Source organism: Asterias amurensis, chromosome 12, assembly GCF_032118995.1.
Source record: "Asterias amurensis chromosome 12, ASM3211899v1".
Classification (NCBI taxonomy): domain Eukaryota; kingdom Metazoa; phylum Echinodermata; class Asteroidea; order Forcipulatida; family Asteriidae; genus Asterias; species Asterias amurensis.
Window position 1 is genome coordinate 16721355 of NC_092659.1, and position 22118 is coordinate 16743472.

The following is a 22118-nucleotide window of genomic DNA, read 5'->3' on the forward strand; positions in this document are numbered from 1 at the left end:
GTTACCAGCGCAGCACTAATTTCGTAGGTTCCTACGCATCGATAGTCCTACCGAGTACCAGTGTTATCAGCTGAGCTCTAGCTATAGCGCTAGCGGTCACTTTAAACTTAGCTGATGACGTCAGACTTAAAGGTAATGTCTCCACAGATAAAGGGGATAATTTTTTTTAAACATCTATTAAATTGTTGCAGTACCTGCTGCTAAAACATAGGATTTGAACTTACTTCCTCTAGCTACCAGGCAATCTCGGTGGTCTAGTTGGTACGACACTGCTCTAGAATTGCAAAAGGCATGGGTTCGAATCCCACCCGAGTAATATGATTGTGATTTTTTTCACAAAGCTTGTGAAAGTAGCTATTTAGGGGGTATACTGATTATACAGTGCTAACACATAATTATAGGTGTATATGGGTAAAAAACAATCCCCGATGCAAATTTACATCTCTAAAAGCCATTGGACACTTTCGGTAAACAGTATTGTCCAAGGCCCACACTTCGTGAGTTGATATTGTTTTAAGTTTTCTCAAGAAGCAAAGCATTTCATGGAATAATATTTCAAAAGAAGTCTTTCACCATTACCTTCTGTAAACCCTGTAAGTTATTTGTAAATTTGTGATTTTTTTTTTTTTCTGTTCCGAGTGTCCAATGGCTTTAAATTGCGTTTATAATTATCAAAAGTATTTAGGCCTATAACTGTTTAAAAATTGTAAACAAATTTAACACTAACTTTATTTGATCGTAGAAAACGCTAAGAAATTTTTCCAAATTATTAATGAATTATTAAAATCAAATTATTAATGAGATAAAAATAAAAATTGTTGGTTGAACAAAGAAAACTTTACTACAGGGGGCTTTGAACCTGCAACCTCCAGATTAACGTGCCGGCGCTCTACAAACCGAGCTATCTAGTGTTGGTGGTCTCCCTATTATGTCAACACCCTATGACACAATGAAACATAGACCATTTCATGTTTATATATTCATGTTGTTTTAATATCTGATATCAATTATCAACATACAAAAATAATATTCAATCAATATAATTAGTTACACAATTTGCTAATAAAATTCACAAATCACTATTTTTTTTACCTAAAAAATACTAGTATTAGTTCCAGAAACGTGTTGGTATATTGTTTTACATGATTGAGGTAACTCAATTCTCGAAGTACTATTTACTGAAAATTTGGTGGATTTAATTTCACAATTTCTGGAACAAATAACTTGGTTAAATAAGATAGAAATTATGATAAAATAAGATGTTTGATATAAATTCAAGTTATAGTCGCACAGTCAAGAGTGGAACCCAAAAGTCAAGTCAGGATCATTTTGCCGTTATCACAAATTGGTCAGAAACATTCACTCTTTAAAAGTCTTGACACAGTTTCCCGCATAGAGGTTCTTTCAAACTTGTGATTGGAGTCATGTCTGAGTGATCCGGGTTTTTCGAAAAATGAAAATGGAAGCACCTAGTCTTTAGCACTTAGTATTAGCTTAAAGGATTTGGGTACTTTTTCAAAATGTCCATAGATTTCTATTAAACTTACAGGGTTTGAAGATAATGATAGTGGGAAGCTTCCCTGAAAATCTTACTTACTGAGGTGCTGTAGTTTTTGAGAAATGAGTAAAACAATATCATGAAAATATGTTTGTAAATGATTAAAACAATTTTCGTCTAATGAAACAAAAATTATTTTCATGACATTGTTTTACTCATTTCCCAAAAACACCACCACCTCAGCACGTAGTATTTTCAGGGAAGCTTTCTACGATCATTATCTTCAAACTTTGTAAGTTTAGTGTAAATCTGTGGACATTGTGTTTTTGTGTCCTTCAAAAGTTACATAGACCCTTTAGGACCAGCTGCGGTTTCGTGGACAAAAGGCAGGACGACATGTTATGACCACTATATCAGATCGTACTTCCCAACCATGATTAACAGAAAAATGGATTCAAATGTTACCAAATGTATCTACCCTGCTTTTTAATTAGTGTAAAAATACTCTTAATAATAGAGATATATGAAGACATGAAGAAACAGCAATGGGAAACTTTGGAACGCTTAGTGGCAGCAAACTTATCAGGTAAATTTCTATAGTTTATGTTGTGCTGAGCATGCGAACACTAACAAGAACAATGGATTGACAGGGTAAGTCTGCTGCCACCTAGTGTCCCAATGTCTCCTTTGTAAAACTGGATATATATTTTTGTAATCGCTATTTAAATTCTGAAAGCCCAATACTAAATCATTATAAACAAAGATAACGAAATACCAAAGTATGTTGAATCAGTTTAAAACTAGGTGTTTAAACACGGTGAGGCCATCTTATTAAAATGATCAAGAACCTGGCCTGGGCCCAATTTCGTAGAGCTGGTAAGCACAAAAATTTGCTTAGCATGAAATTTCTGCCTCGATAAAAACAGGATTACCAACAAAATTTCCACATGATTTTCAGGATGAGCAAACATCAGCTGAATAAGTGACCAGTAACAAGCAATATGCAACAAATGGAAATTCTGTTGGTAATCCTGTTTTTCTCAACGAAGAAATTTCATGCTAAGCAAATTTTTGTGCTTCGCAGCTCTATGAAATTGGGCCCTGGATGGTTTAAACTAGTTTCAAACCGATTCACCACACTTTGAAACCCTTATTACAAATTAGTTACAAGTTGCTGCCATTTGCATTGCTGTTTGGATTTTTTTTTTTTGTGTGTTACACGCTGCTTCAAGGGCACAGGCGTTTTGGCCCTTGTGTGAACTTGCCCTAGTTTGTCAACTTCCACAATGCCTCCGGCGCTAATATCGACTCTTCATCCTCAAACCATGTTATATTTTAATTCTTTGACTTCCATTTAGAGAAGATGAATTGGATTTATCTCATTGTTACTAATTCCTCTCCTGATGTTGGATGGATGGCTAATGTGTTATCAAAGTCTGCCTTTGTCGCTCCCATCGTTATGGCAACAGAGAAGCCTTGTAGGATCTCGTCTACGGCCATGCCCTGCATGTGAAGCCCAACAACCTGAAATGGCAAGAACAGCAATTAATATTCACAGCATGTTCCTTAGATTAATGGGAGGTGTGCCGAGCCGAGTGGTCTAGTCATGGTCATGACACTTGTGCCCTTGAGAAAGGCATTTACCATACATGCATTCAATCATAGTTTATTTAATGGCTCATTTTACATCAAGACATCACCTTTTAAGGGCAGACATACCTTTTCCTCTGGTCCAGCACAAATCAACTTCATCTTGGTTTTCTCTTTGCGTTCAGTCATAGCAAAGTACATATTATTGAATGACGACTGGTAGATCTTCAGATTGTCTTTTCCATATTTTGCTTCAGCTTCCGCTAAATAAAAGAGAGCAATTTTTCAGACTCATTTTTGTTGTTGTGGTGGGTTGGAATCCTACCAATCTTACCGCTGAATTCACAATGACTAGAATAAGTATTGTCTTCCAGTTATTGAATCACAATTTCTTGATTTGTGCAATTTATAATCATAGGCGTTGAACCAATGTTTGTAGGAAAGAAATTGGCCAATGCCAGCTCGGTGTTTAAATCCCCTTGTGGTAGTTTGCCGAGTTCCCTTGACGGGAAGATCATCTTTAAAAAAAATAAAAATAAAAAAAATAAAAAATATTTTGTCAGCTCTACCAATCCTGTGTAATACCTCTAAAGAAAATAGTTCAAACCCAAATTTAAGAAGTTTCGATCAGTCTACTCTGAGTGTCTTCAAGTAGAAATCTTTGTGACTGACCTTGTGTGAGACCGATGGTTCCAATAGGTGGATGGGAGAAGACTACGGTGGGAATGAGGTCATAGTTCATCTTGTAATCCGGCTTGTTGTCAAACAATCGGTGAGCGAGCTTCCTGCCCGCCGCGATGGCAACTGAATCAGAGAGGGATTAAATAGAATTAAAAGGACTAAACCTGAATTGAATTGATAGTTTCCCAGGTCAAAATTCCAGTTGAACCTAGTTAACTGGGGTCAACTAGTTCAACTGAATAGTAGTCAAACTCGTCCATTTTTCATATTAACCAACTGGTTTGGACTAGGTTTAACTGTGTTCAACTAGGTTGAAATTATAAACCAGTTGGTCTCTGTCCATTTTCCATGTTAAACCAGCTGGTTTTAAATGTGTTTAACTAGTTTATCAACTGGTTTCAACTAGTTCCGGTTAAACCCAGTTTAACTAGGTTCAACTGGAATTTCGACCTGGGTTAGTTATCCCTTTTTCAATGAGTAGTGTGTTATCAATCAGTTGTAGTGTATCTGTTAGAATGGGTCAATGCGTATGTCTTGAGAGCTGCCCACAAAATCTCTGTGCATACATCTTTCAGAACTCATCAAACAGAAAGTTCCATCAAGCGCTGGTTACGATCTTCCACCTCCTCTCACCTTCAACTGATGTCTGGCCCTCGTGTGAAAACACGCTACGGTGACAGAGCTGTCTCTGTTGCCGCTCCCAAATTATGGAACACTTAAGCGGCGGTCCCAACCCACGTACTTACACCTTGCGCAAACCGTGCAAGTGACAAGCGTTGACGTACTCCCTCCCTGCTCTTGCCACTCCCTCCAAAAACCATGGCGGATGTGGCCTCCCAAAAAATGTTCGGACAAAAACATGCACGGTGGGTTGTGACTGAGGCTTTAGTCAATCATAATCAGTTTACTAGTACAATCTACAGACTATGACCAAATCATAACCCAACTCCCACACTGTTGGACTCTGATTGTAGTAGTATGCCTGATTCTATGTGAATCATGAAACCAGCCTAGTCCTCAGACCAATACATGTATTGACCAATTTCACCGGACGTCATCATCCAAAAAATCTTGAATGCGCCATACTGGTGGGCAATTTCACTGTACGTTTTTATATATAACTCTATGATGTGCGTTATGCAGTGAAAGTGCGCGTTTAATACACGTAAACCTAACTTGCCCACCAACATGGCGAGCGCGGATCAGTCGCCGCATGTGACACGCGTGCAAGGGGTCAATAGTCAAACACCAAGCCTGATACTTCATGGGGGCAATTGCCTCCGTTGCCGGTGGTCATTGCCTCGATGCCCCTTGAATTGTGCAAACAGAACTGTACAACTACCTCATGGAGGTTCCCTTTACCAATGAAGAAATACCTTGGTGCCTCTGCCCTTTCAAAAAACGAAGCATCAAGCATGAAACACAACATGCTGTTGGGTTTTGATGGATTGAGGGTGGTTAGCGTTGTTGTTTGGACCTTACCTGGAGTTAATAAAGCTTTACCACACACATCTCCTAGAGCATAGATTCCTTGGGTGCATGTATTCTGGAACTCATCCACTACGATGTTATGCTTTGCGTCTACAGTCACTCCCTGAAACAAACCATCAAACAAATTTGTGTACAATGTCGGCTCTTCCGGGTAAATTGTGTGTTAAACTTATTTGTGTTATATTGTTTTATGCAAGTTCTCCCTACACAAGGCTAAAAGCCACTCTTGGTAAAGGACTACAAAAAGAAAAACTATTCAATTGAAAAACAACTGTGGGGAGCTGAAGGTATGAATTGTTATTTCCTTTTGAAACAGTCTAGATTGTAGGATGGAGTGAAACACGCAACAGGCAAGAAGTTCCAGAGATAAATAACTAAGATGCAGTATATGGAATAGAGCTGTTCGATGGCTCTTTGTTCTAGTTCTACGTCTAAGCAAATCAAGAGCCTGCTCTGAACATGCGCTTCAGAATAAGTTTAGTCTCAGATAGATGGCGCTTTATAAGTTTTAGTTATTGTTATTATTATTAACAGTGCCGGTGGTAAAACTTCCTATATGATCAGTGTAGCGTCTTGCCTGCCAGAAAGGTCATGTAATGTGCAAGGTCACAGCTTGTGTACACTAAACTTACTTGGTCTATTAAAGAAAGACACTAACTTATTGTTCATATACAGGTTTTCCAATTAACAGCATTTGTGGTTTGGTGGGAAATACTGTAGTTAGCCAGATATGGATTAAAGGTTGCCTAATTGTCACATAGTTGCCATACTTAGATATAAAAATACTGGCTGGAAATGTCTCGAAAAAAATCAAAAGTGTAAACAAGTAAGTAATGATCTTGCTGCTACAGAAAGATTCTTATTTGTTACTCACCACTTTCTCCAAGTCTAGTGAGTCTGAGTTTGGTGTCCTGCCTACTGCCCAGATAACGCAGTCAAACCCACTGAATACTCCTGCAGTTGTCTCAAACGTCATGGTACCGTCCTCACATTTCTTCAGAGATTTTGACTGAAGGTAAAAAGAAACAAACAAACATTGATAATGCATTCCAGATGGAAGGGCAGACCGGGGGGGGGGTAAAGGGATCATAGTGTGCCAGATAGAGTAGTGTTAAAGATGCTAGGTCAGATTTTTGGCCGATTTGACCCCCCAAAAAATTGATTTAAAATTCCATAGGTATTTTGATGGGGGTCGAGAAAGTTACAAGCTATCATTTGAGCCTTTGCTCGAAAAAGTCCGCCAATTATTAGTAGCAGTGAAATAAAGTGCTCAAAATTAGTTTTGTCTGGACCAATTCTTGTGTTTTATAATAAACATTTTACATCTTTTTTTTGTCATGGTTCCTGACCATTAAAAGTAAAAGTTAAAAATTGTTTTTGTTAGAGCGGGTGATACTCTTTGAAATACCATTCACTCAAAAAAATCTATTTTTTAATGTTTGGGGCCAAAAATCTGAGCACCTTTAAAGGGGCTTTTAGTAACCTAACAAGGGTCAAATAAAACTTACCACACTATTCTTGACCAGGGTCATCTTTGAATCCTCAATGGTCTGCGTGATGTTTTCAGTCACCATAGAGTCAAAGGTCCTTAAGACCTACACGAAACAAAAACAGTGATACCACATTATGTTATCGTTAAATATGCAGAATCAATTCTACGCATGAACATGCATTCAAAACAAATATTTTCAAATAAATCCATTCATGCTTTTTTCTTTCTTTGTTTAGGTCGGAGAGAAACTCATTAACACCCGGTTCAGACAGGCGCTCCAGAGTTGCGTCAAACCAAATAGATTAGGAGCGACTCTGGGTGGACCCAATTAAATATTTGTTTCAGACAGGCAAACTTAACATAACATTTACACTAGGTTCGGCTCATGACAAGATCGACGTCTGAAACCAAGGCGCTCAAGAGTGGTTCCGACTGACTGCAACAGTCGATCTTTCAACTTCTACTAGCGCATCCAGTCGCTCCTTACTGTTTCAGACGTCAAACTTTTCATGAACTTAATTCAGAATTTGGTTCGGCGCGACTCTGGAGCGCCGTCTAAAATTGCTGCAACAAACTTACCTGTTCCTTTCTAATGAAAAGAGATACATCACTTCCCAGCTCACTCAGTATTCCTGCTAGTTCCACTGCGATGTAACCTGCCCCAACTACTGCAGTTTTCCTGTTCATCAAAAATTAAAAAACTATTGGATAAAATTTTAAGCATCAACCAATTATGGTGGTATGCCTGATCCAGTGTAAAGCATACATTCCCCAGTCCACCAAAATCAGACAAAACTTGCAATTGGGGTTGGTTAAAGCCATTGGACACTTTCTGAACAGAACCAAAATTAAAAGTGCACAGATTTACAAATAACTTACAGGGTTTACAGAAGGTAATGGTGAAAGACTTCCCATAAAATATTATTCAATGAAATACTTTACTTTTTAAGAAAACATGAAAACAGTCATCCATTCTCGATATCGATAATAACGGATTTATTTAAAACACATGTCATGACACGGCGAAACGTGCGGAAACAAGAGTGGGTTTTCCCGTTATTTTCTCCCGACTCCGGTGACCGATTGAGCCTAAATTTTCACAGGTTTGTTATTTTACATATATGTTGTGATACACGAAGTGTGGGCCTTTGGACAATACTGTTAACCGATGTTGTGCGATTGCTTTAAGGACAATAAATTACTGAAGTAGAATCCAAGACTATCTTTTTTTAAATGTGCAGCTAAAGTGAACTTACTTTGGTAGATCTTCTAGTTCAAAGAACCCATCACTGGTAATTCCATGTTCCGCACCTGCAAAAAGAAAACAAAAGCCGTGTATGTTGAACGGAAGTTGGATAAAAGCACTTTTCACTTCCTGCGAATGCTTTGAGAAAAGCGAATTTGATGTCACAGCTCTGTTTTCAGTGTGAACGTTTTGAAAACAGCTCAACTTTTCCAAATTGTTTGTTGCGAATTTGTGATGTAAAAATTCTCCTTGCATTCGCATTCGCAGAAAGTTCAAACTGGGCCTTTGACGACTAAACAGGCTAACTGTCATTTGGTCTCATTTCCAACAAAGCAAAAACCCATTGCATGGTCGAACATCACTAAATGGGAACTTTTCTTTTCAATGTCTGCGATATTATACTCTTAGTAAAAAATTTAAAGTTTGAAAAAGTACCCCCCAAAAAAGGAATGCAATGCCACTTTTGTAACACGGGCATATATCATCAGTATACACAAATCAAGGTACTGTAGAGCACATGCTTTAAGCGCAAAAAGGAGCTATGCGTATTAAAATTTTGCTTACCAGAATAAGGTAACGATAACTAACGGTAACCAGTCAAAAAACATTTCACCAAGTGATTTGTGACTGGTATCCTGCTCATTGTTGCTTTGCAGGTAAATGCTAGGTAATATTTTTAGCAGTGCGTACAGTGGTCCATAACATTTAGGTTACATTTCCGCAGCTGTAACCAATAACTGTTTCAGTTATTGTCCAGTGGCTAACTAATAGCAAATTCAACAAAAACAGTTAATAGCTATGACTGCCATAACGCACACCCTGGGTCTTAGAAAGTGTTATTTATTCACCTGGAATGTCAGGAACAACAGGCTTTCCACCCGTCGCAATCAGGATGTGTTTGCCAGTGTACAACGTCCCATCGACGACAACGCTACGATTGTCGGCAAACTTTGCGAAGCCATTGATGTAGGTGACCTTTGACCTCTCTAGGTTGCCAAAGTAGATCCCGTTTAGTCTCTTGATGTAGGCATCCCTCTTCTCTTTGATGGCACTGTAAGGGATGGGAACTAAATTCAGTCAAAAAGCAAACAGATTCTGGTCATTTTGAGAAGTTGTAGTTGGTTTAAACTTTCAATATCGTATGAAACTGAAATCTCAATGATTCATATTTGGTCCTTGGGAAAGAAGTAGGAACAGCTTATGAGTACAACAGCTGAACTAAACACATCAACAAAAGTAAGTCTCCCTCAACAGTTGGTACGAACATCGTAAGGTAAAACATTTTACCAATACAACTAATTAAGAAATAATTCTGTGACATGTTTCCTAAGTGTTGTTGAAAAATGAAAGATGTCCATGAATTCATGGCTGAATGAGCTCAAATGGAAGACAAAATCTCAACTCCCTGCTGGGGAGTATACAGCCACAACTAACCACAAATTTGTACACGTGTTGCTCGTATTTGAACATTGCGACCTGGCAACCTGTTACTGTTACAGTGTCCCGAGTTTCTTTCCTATACACATGAAAGCAAAGAACTACGACCCTTGGTCCGGGAAAAAAATGCACAGTTTATTTACCTCCATGAGAAGGACTTTTTCTGCACATCGTATCCATAGTCCGGTTGGTCATGTATAAACTCAGAGTGCATTGCAGTCAGAAACATCACCTTCTTGGGAACACATCCTACATTCACCTGGAATTAACACGCAAGAAAATCAATGCAAACCTCTCTGAGTGATTGTTTAAGTCAAAACAGTAGAGGAATACTTTAATGGCAGTGCACACTATTGGTCATTACTCAAAATAATTATCAGCATAAAACCTCACTTGGTAACGAGTAATGGGGAGAGGTTGATGGAATAAAACATTGTGAGAAATCGCTCCCTCTGAAATGACGTAGTTTTCGAGAAAGAAGTAATTTTCCAGGATTTTTATTTTGAGACCTCAAGTTTAGAATTTGAGGTCTCGAAATTTATGCATAAAATAACGAATGAATCTGTGAACATTTTGGCTCAATTGGTCATCAAAGTTGCAAGAGAATAATTAAAGAAAAAACACCCGTTTTGCATTACTTTGTGTGCTTTCAGATGCATAACAAAAGGCTTCAGCTGAAGTCTTATATTATTTGAGTGAGAACCTACCTCTTTCTCAAAACTACGCTACTCCAGAGGGAGCCGTTTCTCATAATGTTTTATACTATCAATCAACAGCTCGTTCCCAAGTAAGTTTTTATGCTAACAATTATTTTGAGTAGTTACATGTTCTAATAGTATCCAGTGCCTTTAATTAACTGGTGTGCTAAAGAATAAAAGTGTTAAGCTAGAACAAGCCGTTAGCCCAACAGTTGTGTGATTCTCCTGCACCCCCCCCAAAAAAAAAATTTAAAAAAATGAAAAAAAGAAAACACAAATTGTACACTTTTCGAGCCTTGACCTTGGTAAAAAAACATAGAAAGTACTAAAAGTGGGGTAGTAGTATACAGCCAGTACTTTACAGCAAAGTGCAAACAAATCTGTTCTTTTATCCAGAAACTTTTTCATTTCAAAGGACTGGCTTCCCACATGGTGTTCCTGTTTTACTCAATCAACAACGAATAGCTAGTACATGTAGTTCGTCTCTCAATGCACGCACATCCTTAAACCAGTTTGTATTTATTTACAGTGAAGCTTAACTTAACACAATAGGACGAAAATTGCTGACAAGGTTTATACAGAACTGTAGTGTTCCACTTCACTGCTCCCTAGGCAGTGGAGGGTATGAGAGTGTGGTTGTGTAGCAAACATTTTCATTCATTCATTCATTCCTTCTTATAAAAAAAAAACTGCCCTCACAAAGCTGAATTATGTTGCATGAGGTTGGACAGATGAGTTAAAAATTGCACAGAAAAAATATATAAGAGTCTGTGCACCTTATACAATGTAATTAAAACTTTGAAAGGGTCAGGGAACATTTTCTATTGAACTGACAACATGACAAATGTATAAATTCACCATGTAAGAAAGTCGTTGAGGAAACAGCACACAGCTTTTCTTTTTCCTACCACAGGAATATCCAAGGCTCTCCTCAATTAAAACTACTATTAATAATGTAGGTTTATAAAAAAGAAGAAGGAAAAACAGACTATCTGACCTACTATCACCTTGTAAGCTATGATCAACTGATCACCAACTACAGGTCAGGGATCTATTTTACACTGGACCATACAAGGCCAGTAATTTTAGTGTCAGGCTGGCCAGTAAAATCAAGACAGGACAAGTCCGGTCACCTTCCTTATAATCGTCAACATTTGTCTGAAAAGAATCATGTTTAAGCCTATCAAGTATTGCCCCAAAAAACAGAAGAGATAAAACTTCTCTTTTAGAGTTTGTTTTTATTAAACAGATTAGATGATAAAATCATGTTCTCACATTATTATGCAATGGTTACTGTAGCAACCTACATGACCTACTTGAAACTCTTCTGCAACGTGGTCTATTTTACAAGGACAATACCAATAAGTGAACACACTGCAGAGTTGATCAACATAAAGGGAACCATCGAGTAGGGTCTCACTATTCATATCATTGCTTTGAGAAGATAGCCTAGCTGTTTTGTTAGAAAAACTGCAAAGTCATTCAACAATGATATGCAGATAATCCAAACTGTTCAGCTTTCAGGGGGTGGGGGGGGGACCCCACAACTTTTTATCTAGTTAGTTACATGTTCAATGCTTCTTTGGGGGGAAAGGTAGGAAATGTATATGTTTGTATATAACAGAAAATCACTGTAATACATTTTTTTAAAGTAATTTCATTCTCTCTGTACTAGTTTTCCATAAAGCACACCATCATCTAACATTGTTGCAATCGCCCTTGATATTTTGAAAGGGTGTGGGAGGCTTCAATTGCTAATTTTTTTTTACCAATGACAGTATTTCTGAAAATTAACATTAGTCCATGGTGATAAGGTTTATCACACAAACCATGAACTATGTCTGTGATTATTTTATCAGCTCTAATAATCCTGTATTTTACCTTGAAATGAAAGTTTGAGGTTAAACCTTCAGTGCAGTAGTGAAACAGGAAAAACCAGTAGGCAGGCCTATGTATCTCATTATTCCCTAGCTGGTGTATATTCTCCATTTATTTATCAATGAAATAGAAAACATTATTCATGCGTCTATTGACTTTTATTTCCTGTGGTGTTATACCTGGGTTAATTTTTGCTTTGTAAATCATTCCTTAACAAGCTGCTTTAAGTTTAAACAAACACCCCTGATGAAAAAAAGCACACAACCCAAAATAGTATGATCTGAATTCTGATCGAAACGCTGTTGTATATAAATACAATAAAATCAACGAATATTCACAAAACATTAAAGAAAATGACGATTGAGTTTTTTTACATGGCTTTGAAGGATTCAAGAGATGAGGCATGACGGATGATGTGGAGAGGTAGATTGCAAAAACTTTAAATAAAATGAAGGAAAAAAAGAAAATACTAATGTATTACATTTATAGTCTCGTATCTATAGCAGACAAAAGTTTTAGAAAAAGATAAAAAACAAACAATGTAAAACTAAAACCTTGAACTTCAAAACCTCCATGCAATATAATTAAAACCATCATCATGACAAAGCTATTTTTATACAAAGCTTTAATCATTCATTGAGCATGTTTCTTATTAAATAAGTAAACATTTATTAATTAGTTATTACTGGAAACATGGAGTTTATAAAACTTTAATTTAAGTTAATCATTAATTAATTTGATTTGTATATAAATTAAAATAGGCCTTTTTATTAACGTACTTTTTATTTTAAACTTTTTATTAGCATAATTTAAACATAAAACAAGACCAAACATATATCAACCATCCCATTAGTTACTACCAATGCTGAGTATTTGTTGTCTAAATCGTTCAATTTATCACTTTCAAAAGTGCCTCACCTTTATAAATCCTATCCCTCCAAAGTCATACATTACTGCCTAAAAAACTCATCCATTGAAACATGCGCAAAGTTTTATCATCAGTAAAAATGTTTTGTTTACACTTCATGACTTGGCAAAGTGAAAGATTAGACTTACACACGTGCCGCCCAATGGTCCGGACTCTATCAGGCCGACAGAAACACCGAATTCAGCAGCCCGCCTCGCACTGGCAATTCCTCCTGACCCTCCCCCTAACACCAAGTAATCAAACGTCTTGGTTGCTACCGGTGGCATGTTGCAAATCTTCCTCTTCAAGCTAAAAATGCAAGAGTAAAAGTTACACCTTCGGAACAGAGTGCTGGCAACTTTAGAATGCATATTTTTAACTGGAATAACTAAAGTAGCCCAAACAGAAAAATCTTTTGCCCTTTGTGAAGTGATAAAGTAAACAACGATTGGGCTCGCTGTACGGAGATGTTATGCTATAAAATCGCCCACACACACACGACCCTGGTTGAAAGTTCAAAGGTCACACAAAGCTTTCATCGCTTGGAATCGAAGTACTTCAGAAAGTGGCGACATTTTGGTTCGTAAAACCGCCTTATTTTCCCCTTTTATTGTTAACTGTTAACGCGAGATACAAGCTGATGTGTGTTTTGAGGTAACAATGCGTATTTTCATCTCGATATCTTAAACTTTGATGAGTAAAACAAGTAATTTAAGTAGCTCGGTGCCGGAAAATCTGCCTGCTCTCTACAAAAGATTGAAAAAGTGGCATGCAATTATTTGATTGAGGGCGCTGTATTATTACTAGATTGTAAAAAATGTGAAATACAAACTCATTTTGATATGGTTTTTTTGTTTGCAATTTCAGTCATGTTTTAGTAAGTCAGTGTTTCATACATGTATGATGTACAATTTGGATGCTCAATGAATATGTCCATGTCACCATCTGATCTAATCTAAATTCTAAAGTTATGATTCCATATCTCTTGCCTTGGCGTGATATCCCATTTTTGGCTTTTGCCGAGTAGCAAAGTAGAAGTAGAAGAAGTAGAAATCAAAGCTGACATATGATTTGTAATGTTAGCGTAATGTAACTCATTCTTTCTGCTCTGCACATGACTGAATGCAGCGTAAACATTAGCCCTGGTACTGTTGTGTAGTGGTAGGACGTCAGGCATTTTATGCAACGATTGACTAGAGCAAGACTAGACTTGCACCTGTGACCCCCCCCCCCCCCCATTAACTTGTCAACGCTTTACCATATAGAGCAAGGACGTGGCATTACCAACCGCCTTAGTGCAGCGGTAGTCTTCTTGGAGTACAGCAAAGTACCAAGTCGGCGTGGTTCGGAGGAGCGTGCTTGTGGGGGCCCACACGGAGCTCCAGTCCCCACCAGTTGGTAGAGCGTTGACACACTAATCTGGAGGTCGCAGGTTCAAGTCATGCTATTAATCAATTTATTTTTGTTCAAACCAAAATTACTTAAATGATAATTTCAATAAAATAATTTTTTATTTTCTTTATATTGCAGAACAGAAGAGAAGTTTGCCACATATACTGTACCGTCTTCGTCAACTGAAATAGATATCGCAGATGAACGCACTGCAATTATGAAAGTTACGAGACGCACAGAGTCTTAGAAACATCACGATGCAGCATGATTCGGATCATGATGGACACATTGATATGTTCTCCCATTCAACCACTAAATACGGTGAACAAAAAGAACATATTGATTTGAAACAGTTCCCATCACATCCACACTACTCAGCTGCCGACCATATCGATAATAATTCGTTCAGCGCTAGTAGCAGCAGCAACATCACCCAGTCGACGCCAGACCTCAGCAAATCCTCACATCATCGAAGTCTCCATCGGTCACTGAAAATGAATAACAGAATTTTGGGGAGACGGCGACCATTTCAGTGTAGGTACTGCAGTTTCACTTGTCCGTCTGCGACAAACTTATCCATCCACATGCGTATACACACTGGAGAGAAGCCCTACAAATGTGGGACGTGCTCGTATGCCTCGGCAAGAAAACAAAATCTCTTCCGGCACATCACAACAGTCCACAAGTCTGATCCTGTCGAAGCTAGTGCTTCTTTGCATAGTGCATACCCCATTGGGCTACAACCTACACTAGATGATGGACTGCCGATTGTCGAGAATGTCTACGGCAATGTCCAAGATGTGGTGTTCGTCGACGGAGAGTCGGTCAAGGTGATCGGAAGAGACCAGAGTCAATACCCGACGTCAGAACTCTCTCCTACTACTCCACATATCAGTCAAGTCTTTTCATGTGACAGTCAGGCCAGCAGTAGCAGTAGCCAGCAACCCGATGTTGTTGATGTTACACCAGTTACCAATCCCACTTCTGCAACCGAGTTCTCAACAAGACATTATGCCGATGGAAGTAGATTCATATTCGCGAGTGGAAATGCAGCAACAACCATCAATACTAAAATATCCCCATCAAGCGTGCTAGACCCTCAATTTAATGCAAATAGTGAGATTGTTCCACAACATACGCAAAGTGGAGCCATGAATAACGGCGCTCAGCAACTCCAACAAGCTTCCTCCCAAATTGCAATCTCAACTAAGAAAACTGAAGCGCCAATCCAGGCAACGGTGTATAAAGAAGCAATAACTGGAGCTATGAAAAGAAAACAGGGGAAAAGCTCGAGCCATACAACCCTAAAGAATATCCTAGACAGCCCGATGATACTCCAAAATAAAAATACGGGTAATTCCACAATTGCATCTTCAAGCGTTGGCAGTTTCCGCCCATTAGAGACAATGAACAGCAGCATGAAGATAATTCAGAGTGAGGAAGATCTGGAAGACGTTCTCGAAGGGAGACAGAAAAGTTTCCGGAGTCCTTCTTCCATTGCCTCAAATAAACAGCAGTCTGAGTTCCCTCAAAGTGCAAGAAAAACTGGATCAGTCAGAGACACTGGTTTCTTGTCATTCTCCAGAGAAAGCCCAGGTGATGTATACACACCAGAGACGAGTCGTAAAGTCCGGATGCCAGACACGTTACCTCAACAAACTCACATAGCAACCTCACAAACTAGAATCTTCCGCCGTAATCAGTTTCCTATCATGAATTCATCGCCGATGAGAATAGCGAAAGAAAAATCCATCAAAAACCCTGAGTCAGCAGGTTCCACTTTAATCAAACAAACTGCCAAACGCCCAATCATTACCAATGTTACAAATAGAAAAATTATGACACCACAATCTTCGGAAAACCAGCGGAAAGTGAACTTTCAGAATTTCTATAAGGGTCCAACAGTGAAAGAACGTAATGTGTCGGCCGCCCCTGTGGGGCAAGATCTCCAAGATAGAAAACGTAGTCCGGTGGTTCATTTAGAAAACGATCAAAGTTTTATGCAGGAAAGTTCCAGACAGATGTCGTCCAGGAGGTATAATAGAGGATCCCTAACAGTACAAGTTGATCTGAGCAAACTCATGTGTTGCGCAGCTAGGAAGCTGTTGCAGGCCCACCTAGAAGAATGTGACGTTTGCGAAATTAATCTGCCATTTGAAAAAGAAGAGAGACAGGTCGGTTGCAGGGGACAACCAGGATGTAGTCCCAGATTTGTAGAAAAGCACGAAAACGATGACATCTTCGGTAGGCAAGGAAATTCCTCACAGGATAGTCAAAGTCAGAGATACTCTAACAAACAGCAAGCTGGTGCTAATCGTACATCAAATGTAGAGCAAGTAGTAACAATAGATACCGACGATGAAATGGATCTCTCGGACTTGAGTAACTCTAGAAACTTCATCCATGAACCAAGATCTGTTCAAGTCAGACCAGGCGTGGGTCGCCTAGTCTTAGATCAAAATGTTGCAAAAGAGTCCAGTAAATATGGACCCTTATCCAGCCACAGAAGGTCATGTTCTCCGCCCACTACGGAGCCCAGTGGGGTAGCTAATACATCCTTAGTAGGCTCTCGCAGCATTCCAATCACATCGCCATACGTCCAACCCAGAGCACCTCAATCTACTCTCGAACACTCGGCCGAGCAACTGCGATCCAAACGAAGCGCCGAGATACTTGCCTACATGAACGCCGAACTGCAGCAGGGAATGAAACGTAAACAACCCAGAAAATGCGATCTCTGCGGGAAAGTGTTCCACACGAAAGCTCAGCTGCGAAACCACCGCCGCGTACATATTGAAACGCGACAGCTTTTCCGGTGCACCATTTGCCGTTACTGTACTGTGCATTATAAGTTCTTGAAACGCCATATCATGGAGAAGCATGTTGGTAGGAAGCCGAACACAACTCAAGGCAATTTCTGCAAGGAGTCAACCAAAACGGGTGAGATGGCTTCTCTAATGGAGGTGGTTCACACTGACGAAGGTGCAGGGAGAAAACAAGACGAAGCCCCCTCTAGAGATTCAAGTCTGTCATTGGATGAGAACAACCAACCACCAGGTATGACAAATTACCAGGCCTACCTAACATTCCTAATACTTCACAGAGGCAACGAAGGTGATTGCCTCCATGCCCCTTGATCATTGCCTTAGTGCCCTTGAAAATGCTCCAGTAGAAATTTACAATTTGCTCACAGGGTGCCCTTTACCAAGCAAAGTATTCAAAGAATACCTAACAATCCTAAAGTTTTAAAATGGAAAATAATTTGAAGGATACCATTTCTGCTTGTAGACTGTTTTTGTGTTACTCTCACACTGCATACATTCAATCATAGAGAAAGGTGGATGAGATTCAGCATTTTTATCCGACCACAGATCCCAGCAGTTACCTGCAATTTCTGGCAAAACAGGAAATTACCACAAAGAATTGCTACGTCTGATCCATCTTTGCATTTACACAAGTGCTTGATTTTGCTGTGGTCCCACTTTTGATCCCAGCACTCACACAAAAACACCAACAAAAAATGCAATTTCTGGCAAAAGCGGAAATTACCTCATAGAAATGCCTGATCCACCTTTGCATTTACACGTACATTTGTCTTTGGAATCCACTTTGGTGGGCAAGATACATGAAATGCAGAGGTCATACTTTTTGAGAGCTTTTTATGTTTGGTATGATAATCACCACAATGTCCAAAATTAAAAAGAAATTACAGCTGATTGATAACAACAACAAAATCTCCAAATCATCAACTTTTTAACAGCTTTTTTCTTCTATTTTACTTTCGCAGAAAAACAATGCAAGCATCAAGATATGATTCCTGTAGACACAGATGACAGCACGACGGTTGGTACTGATGTGGTGATGTCACAAGAAACTGAGGGTTCTACATCGCAAATCCCGTCCGAGGGTGACAAAGAAAATGCTATAATCCTTGCCATGGAAGTTAAACAAGAAGAAATCACAGAAGTATGAACTTTGTAGTATAACAGTTTTATTCCTTCAATTGGAGAGTACGAGCCGCCATATGCAAATATCTATCCTTTTCACACTACTCTTTTCCCCTGGGCCAACCCTTTCACACTTAAATCACTTCACTCCTGATCTGCCGTTTTCCCTTAAAGGGAAGGTACACGTTTGGTAATTACTCAAAACAAATATTAACTTAAAAACTGATTTGGTAACAAGCAATGGAGAGCTGTTGATAGTATAAAACATTGTGAGAAACGACTCCTTCTGAAGTAACATAGTTTTTGTGAAAGAGGTAATTTCTCACTAAAATAATAAAAGACTTCGAGCTAGAAATCTTTTATTCTTATCTGAAAGCACACAAATTCGTCCAACAAGGGTGTTTTTTCTTTCATCATTTTCTCGCAACTTCGATGACCAATTGAGCCCAAATTTTCACAGGCTTGTTATTTTATGGTTATGATGGGATACACCAAGTGAGAAGACTGGTCTTTGACAATTACAAAACGCGTACCTTCCCTTTAAAAGTGGTCCACTGTTGTCCACTGGGATAAGAGATACAGTGTGAAAAGGACTTAAAGACAGTGGACACTATTGGTAATTGTCAAAGACTAGCTTTCACAGTTTTGTGTATCTCAACATATGCATAAAATAACAAACCTGTGAAAATTTGAGCTCAATCGGGTCATATTGCGCGAGATAATAATGAAAGAAAAAAACACCCTTGTCACATGAAGTTGTGTGCTTTCAGTTAAGTTGCTTCAAAATGTAATTCTGAGGTCTCGAAATCAAATTCATGGAAAATTACTTCTTTCTCAAAAACTACGATACTTCAGAGGGAGCCGTTTCTCACAATGTTTTATACTGTCAACTCGCTACCAAGTAAGGTGTCATGCTTATAATTATTTTGAGTAATTACCGATAGTGCCCACTGCCTTTAAATATTGGGTAGATTACCAAGTTTATGTAGCTCTTATTTAGCTTTGCACATTTCCAAGATTATTTACCAATAACCACATTATATCCTAGGCTGACATAGCTTATAACTTTCAAAACTACAGTTCGTCTGTTCAAGATGGTCATTAGTGCAATTTGTATGGGTTTCCTTAAATTGCTTACTGAATTTTTTGGAGCTCCTGGTAAATGGGGTTTATTGATCAAGAGTAGTCTTTAAAATATTTGTTTGGCAAAAGAAACGTTTATTTTAAAAGTGAAACATTTATTTGTTGAATTTGATTTATTTTGTTCAAATTTATATGCAATTTTCTTTTGATGACCTTTTCATCATAAATTGCAATTAATGACATTATAGCACTGAGCCGATGAGTTGATGATATTAATTGGGCAGGCAATAGGAGGGTTAAAAACCCAAAATGGAATCGAGTCACACAAGGTAAAAAGTTTCCATACAGCCTTCAGGGAAACAGTAATGGTGGGATCACTAGTGATTATAAGGATAAATAAAAAATCATGAGGCAAATTAATGGGAAAATAGTTTAGTAGTTTATCAACAACTCCTGTGGCAATGTTTATGGGCGTATATGGGGCATGTGTCTTTCATTGGTACATGTTGTATGTACCTTGTACAATATCTATTTTTAAAGAAATTTTTCAAACTCAACCAATGTATTTAACCTATGAACTTTACAGAACCATAACTATTTGTACCTAAAACAGTATTGGTTTAATAATGTGTAAAATCATCCTGCTCTTTCCAGTGAATTGACAACGACTGCCCGGGCTGAAATGTGAAGTACTTGTAAGCACTAGCTGCCATTTTAGTAAGCAGATCATCAGATTCAACAATAGATCAGTGCAGACAATAAGCTTACTGAAATGGCAGTCCAGCTGCACTTCTTGTTCTAACAATACAATGTAGATGGAGGTCCAGTTGCTCATCTATCGTTGTTTGAAAACCATTCAACTGAACGGTTTGTGTGTAGTGGTACAACTGGGCCCAATTTCATGGCTCTGCTTACCGCCAAATTCTGCGCTTACGGTCACCATTCTCAGCTTGTGATTGTGATCTATGCAGTAACCCCTTGATAGTTCATCATTCAAAACCACAGTGGATGATATTGGATGTTGTCAGAAAATGTTTTTTAGAAATATAGTTGATGGCACACTACATGGGCCCAGAAAAAAACATCTCAGCAATTTTTTTTTCTAAGCACAAAAATGAAGGAGGCACCAGTTGCAATAACTTAATGGAGTTTTGGCTGGGAACCAGTTTATGTTAAGCAAGATTTTTCACCATGTTTATACTCTATTAAACGGCAACTGACTGCCACCTCAAACAAAGTTGTTGACAAAAATAAGGAAACCGGCAACAAATGGCTAGATAGCTCAGTTGGTAGAGCGGCGGCACATTAATCCTGCTCTAGTCAAGTTTTCTTTGTTCAACCCCAAATTATTTGTTTAACTAGTTAACTTGCCAGTTTATTTTAGTCTTATAATTTTATTTGTAGCACTTTTATTTGATATGTTTTATTTAATGTTTCTAAGAATTGTGTTATCACTTGGTAAACAAACATTATGGAGAAAACAATCAAATAGACAAGTTTTAATTTGTAAGCTCAAAAAGTCAAAGGGGTAGAACCACTCCTTCAAAGAAATATAGGGTGCGTTCGATTAGCTTCCCCGGGTCGACCCTGATCTACCCGGGTCGACCCTGATCTACCCGGGTCGACCCTGATCTACCCGGGTCAGCCCCCAGTGCCCTGCTTGTGGAGTGGGTCACTTCGGGGGTGACCCGAGGTGCATGACGTCACCTAGAGAGGGCGAGTGATCGTTCGATTAGCTCTTTTCAGGGGCTCATCCGAATGAGCACCGCGGGGTCGACACAGGGAAGCTAATCGAATGCACTCATTTACATCTGAAATGTATCGTCAATAGTTCTGCCATCTGGGAGTCGGTTCTTTTGTCTTTGTGTACAATTTTACTCCCAAATTGGCTGACAGAAAGTGATGTCGTGAAATGAGTCAAGTACGGGCCTGCGCTGTCAAGTAAGCAACTCATTAGCTAAATCAATCATAAACCATCTCTGCCCTGACAGGTATGCAGTTACCCATGGGTGACGAGAAACAATTAAAGTTAAGTGTCTTGAAAACCGGGAAAACTGGGATTCGAACCCATATCCCCGTGACCAGAACTTGATAGTGCAAGAGAAATGTCAGTCGTGATACCTAACAAAAATTATGTACTTTTCTTCAATAATGTATTTCAAAAGGAATTCATTAAAACATGCATGTTAGTTAACAAATTATTATCAAGAAAATGATTGGTGCTATATTATTACAGTTGACTTTATTTTACTTTATTTCAAAATTCGAAATTAATCGTGACTAGAGTTGTCTCTTTGTAATACAGAGGAAATAATTTCTCGAAGAGGGATTTCAATCTTCATTGTTCTAAACAATGATAGCATAAACAAATTATGGCTGATAGTTTGCAAGATGCACATTAGAAACTCAAAACAAAGTTGTGAACTTTTCCACAAAAGTAAAAGTTACTGCTTCAATATGATGTACTTGGTCTACTAATTAATCATGTTGTAAAACTGAATGATATTTAATGATAATTGTTTTATCTAAAAAGTGAATAAAAAGACAACCCCCTTATTGAACAGAAACAAAAACTTATTTGTCTCAAAAGCTGATTACTTTTTACTATTCCATCTTGTCAATTTTTTCTTTTTGCAGAGATTTTAGACAAACTTTTTGAGCAACTTATTAGTTAAGCCTAAATTTTATTTTCAACAAAACTTAATTTCTGACTTAAAAACAAAAACAAATTAAGTCAATATTTCCCCTTCAAGTTCTACACTGAAAGACTTTATCACA

At 38.3% G+C, this 22118-nt stretch overlaps 2 protein-coding genes across 5 annotated transcripts; one reads left to right on the forward strand and one right to left on the reverse strand.

The window, feature by feature from the left end:
* Positions 1 to 1030: 1030 nt before the first annotated feature.
* Positions 1031 to 13310, reverse strand: LOC139945298 (glutathione reductase, mitochondrial-like). The gene is made up of 11 exons (XM_071942646.1): positions 13068 to 13310; positions 9579 to 9694; positions 8847 to 9049; positions 8009 to 8063; positions 7332 to 7431; positions 6769 to 6855; positions 6135 to 6269; positions 5252 to 5363; positions 3761 to 3892; positions 3218 to 3351; positions 1031 to 3022 (listed from the first exon to the last, which is right to left on the reverse strand). Exons 1-11 carry the CDS (start codon positions 13287 to 13289, stop codon positions 2873 to 2875), a joined length of 1446 nt encoding a protein of 481 aa, XP_071798747.1. The 5' UTR covers positions 13290 to 13310; the 3' UTR covers positions 1031 to 2872.
* Positions 13311 to 13451: 141 nt separating this feature from the next.
* LOC139945248 (uncharacterized) lies at positions 13452 to 21887 on the forward strand. Of its 4 annotated transcripts, XM_071942568.1 has the most exons (4): positions 13452 to 13497; positions 14449 to 17367; positions 18098 to 18276; positions 19995 to 21887. In XM_071942568.1, the coding sequence occupies exons 2-4, from the start codon at positions 14568 to 14570 to the stop codon at positions 19995 to 19997; spliced, it is 2982 nt and encodes a 993-aa protein (XP_071798669.1). In that variant the 5' UTR covers positions 13452 to 13497; positions 14449 to 14567; the 3' UTR covers positions 19998 to 21887. The 4 variants fall into 4 exon arrangements, with proteins under 4 accessions (XP_071798669.1, XP_071798665.1, XP_071798666.1 ...); XM_071942564.1 differs by having other exon boundaries at positions 18098 to 21887; XM_071942565.1 differs by having other exon boundaries at positions 13461 to 13572; positions 18098 to 21887.
* Positions 21888 to 22118: the final 231 nt, after the last annotated feature.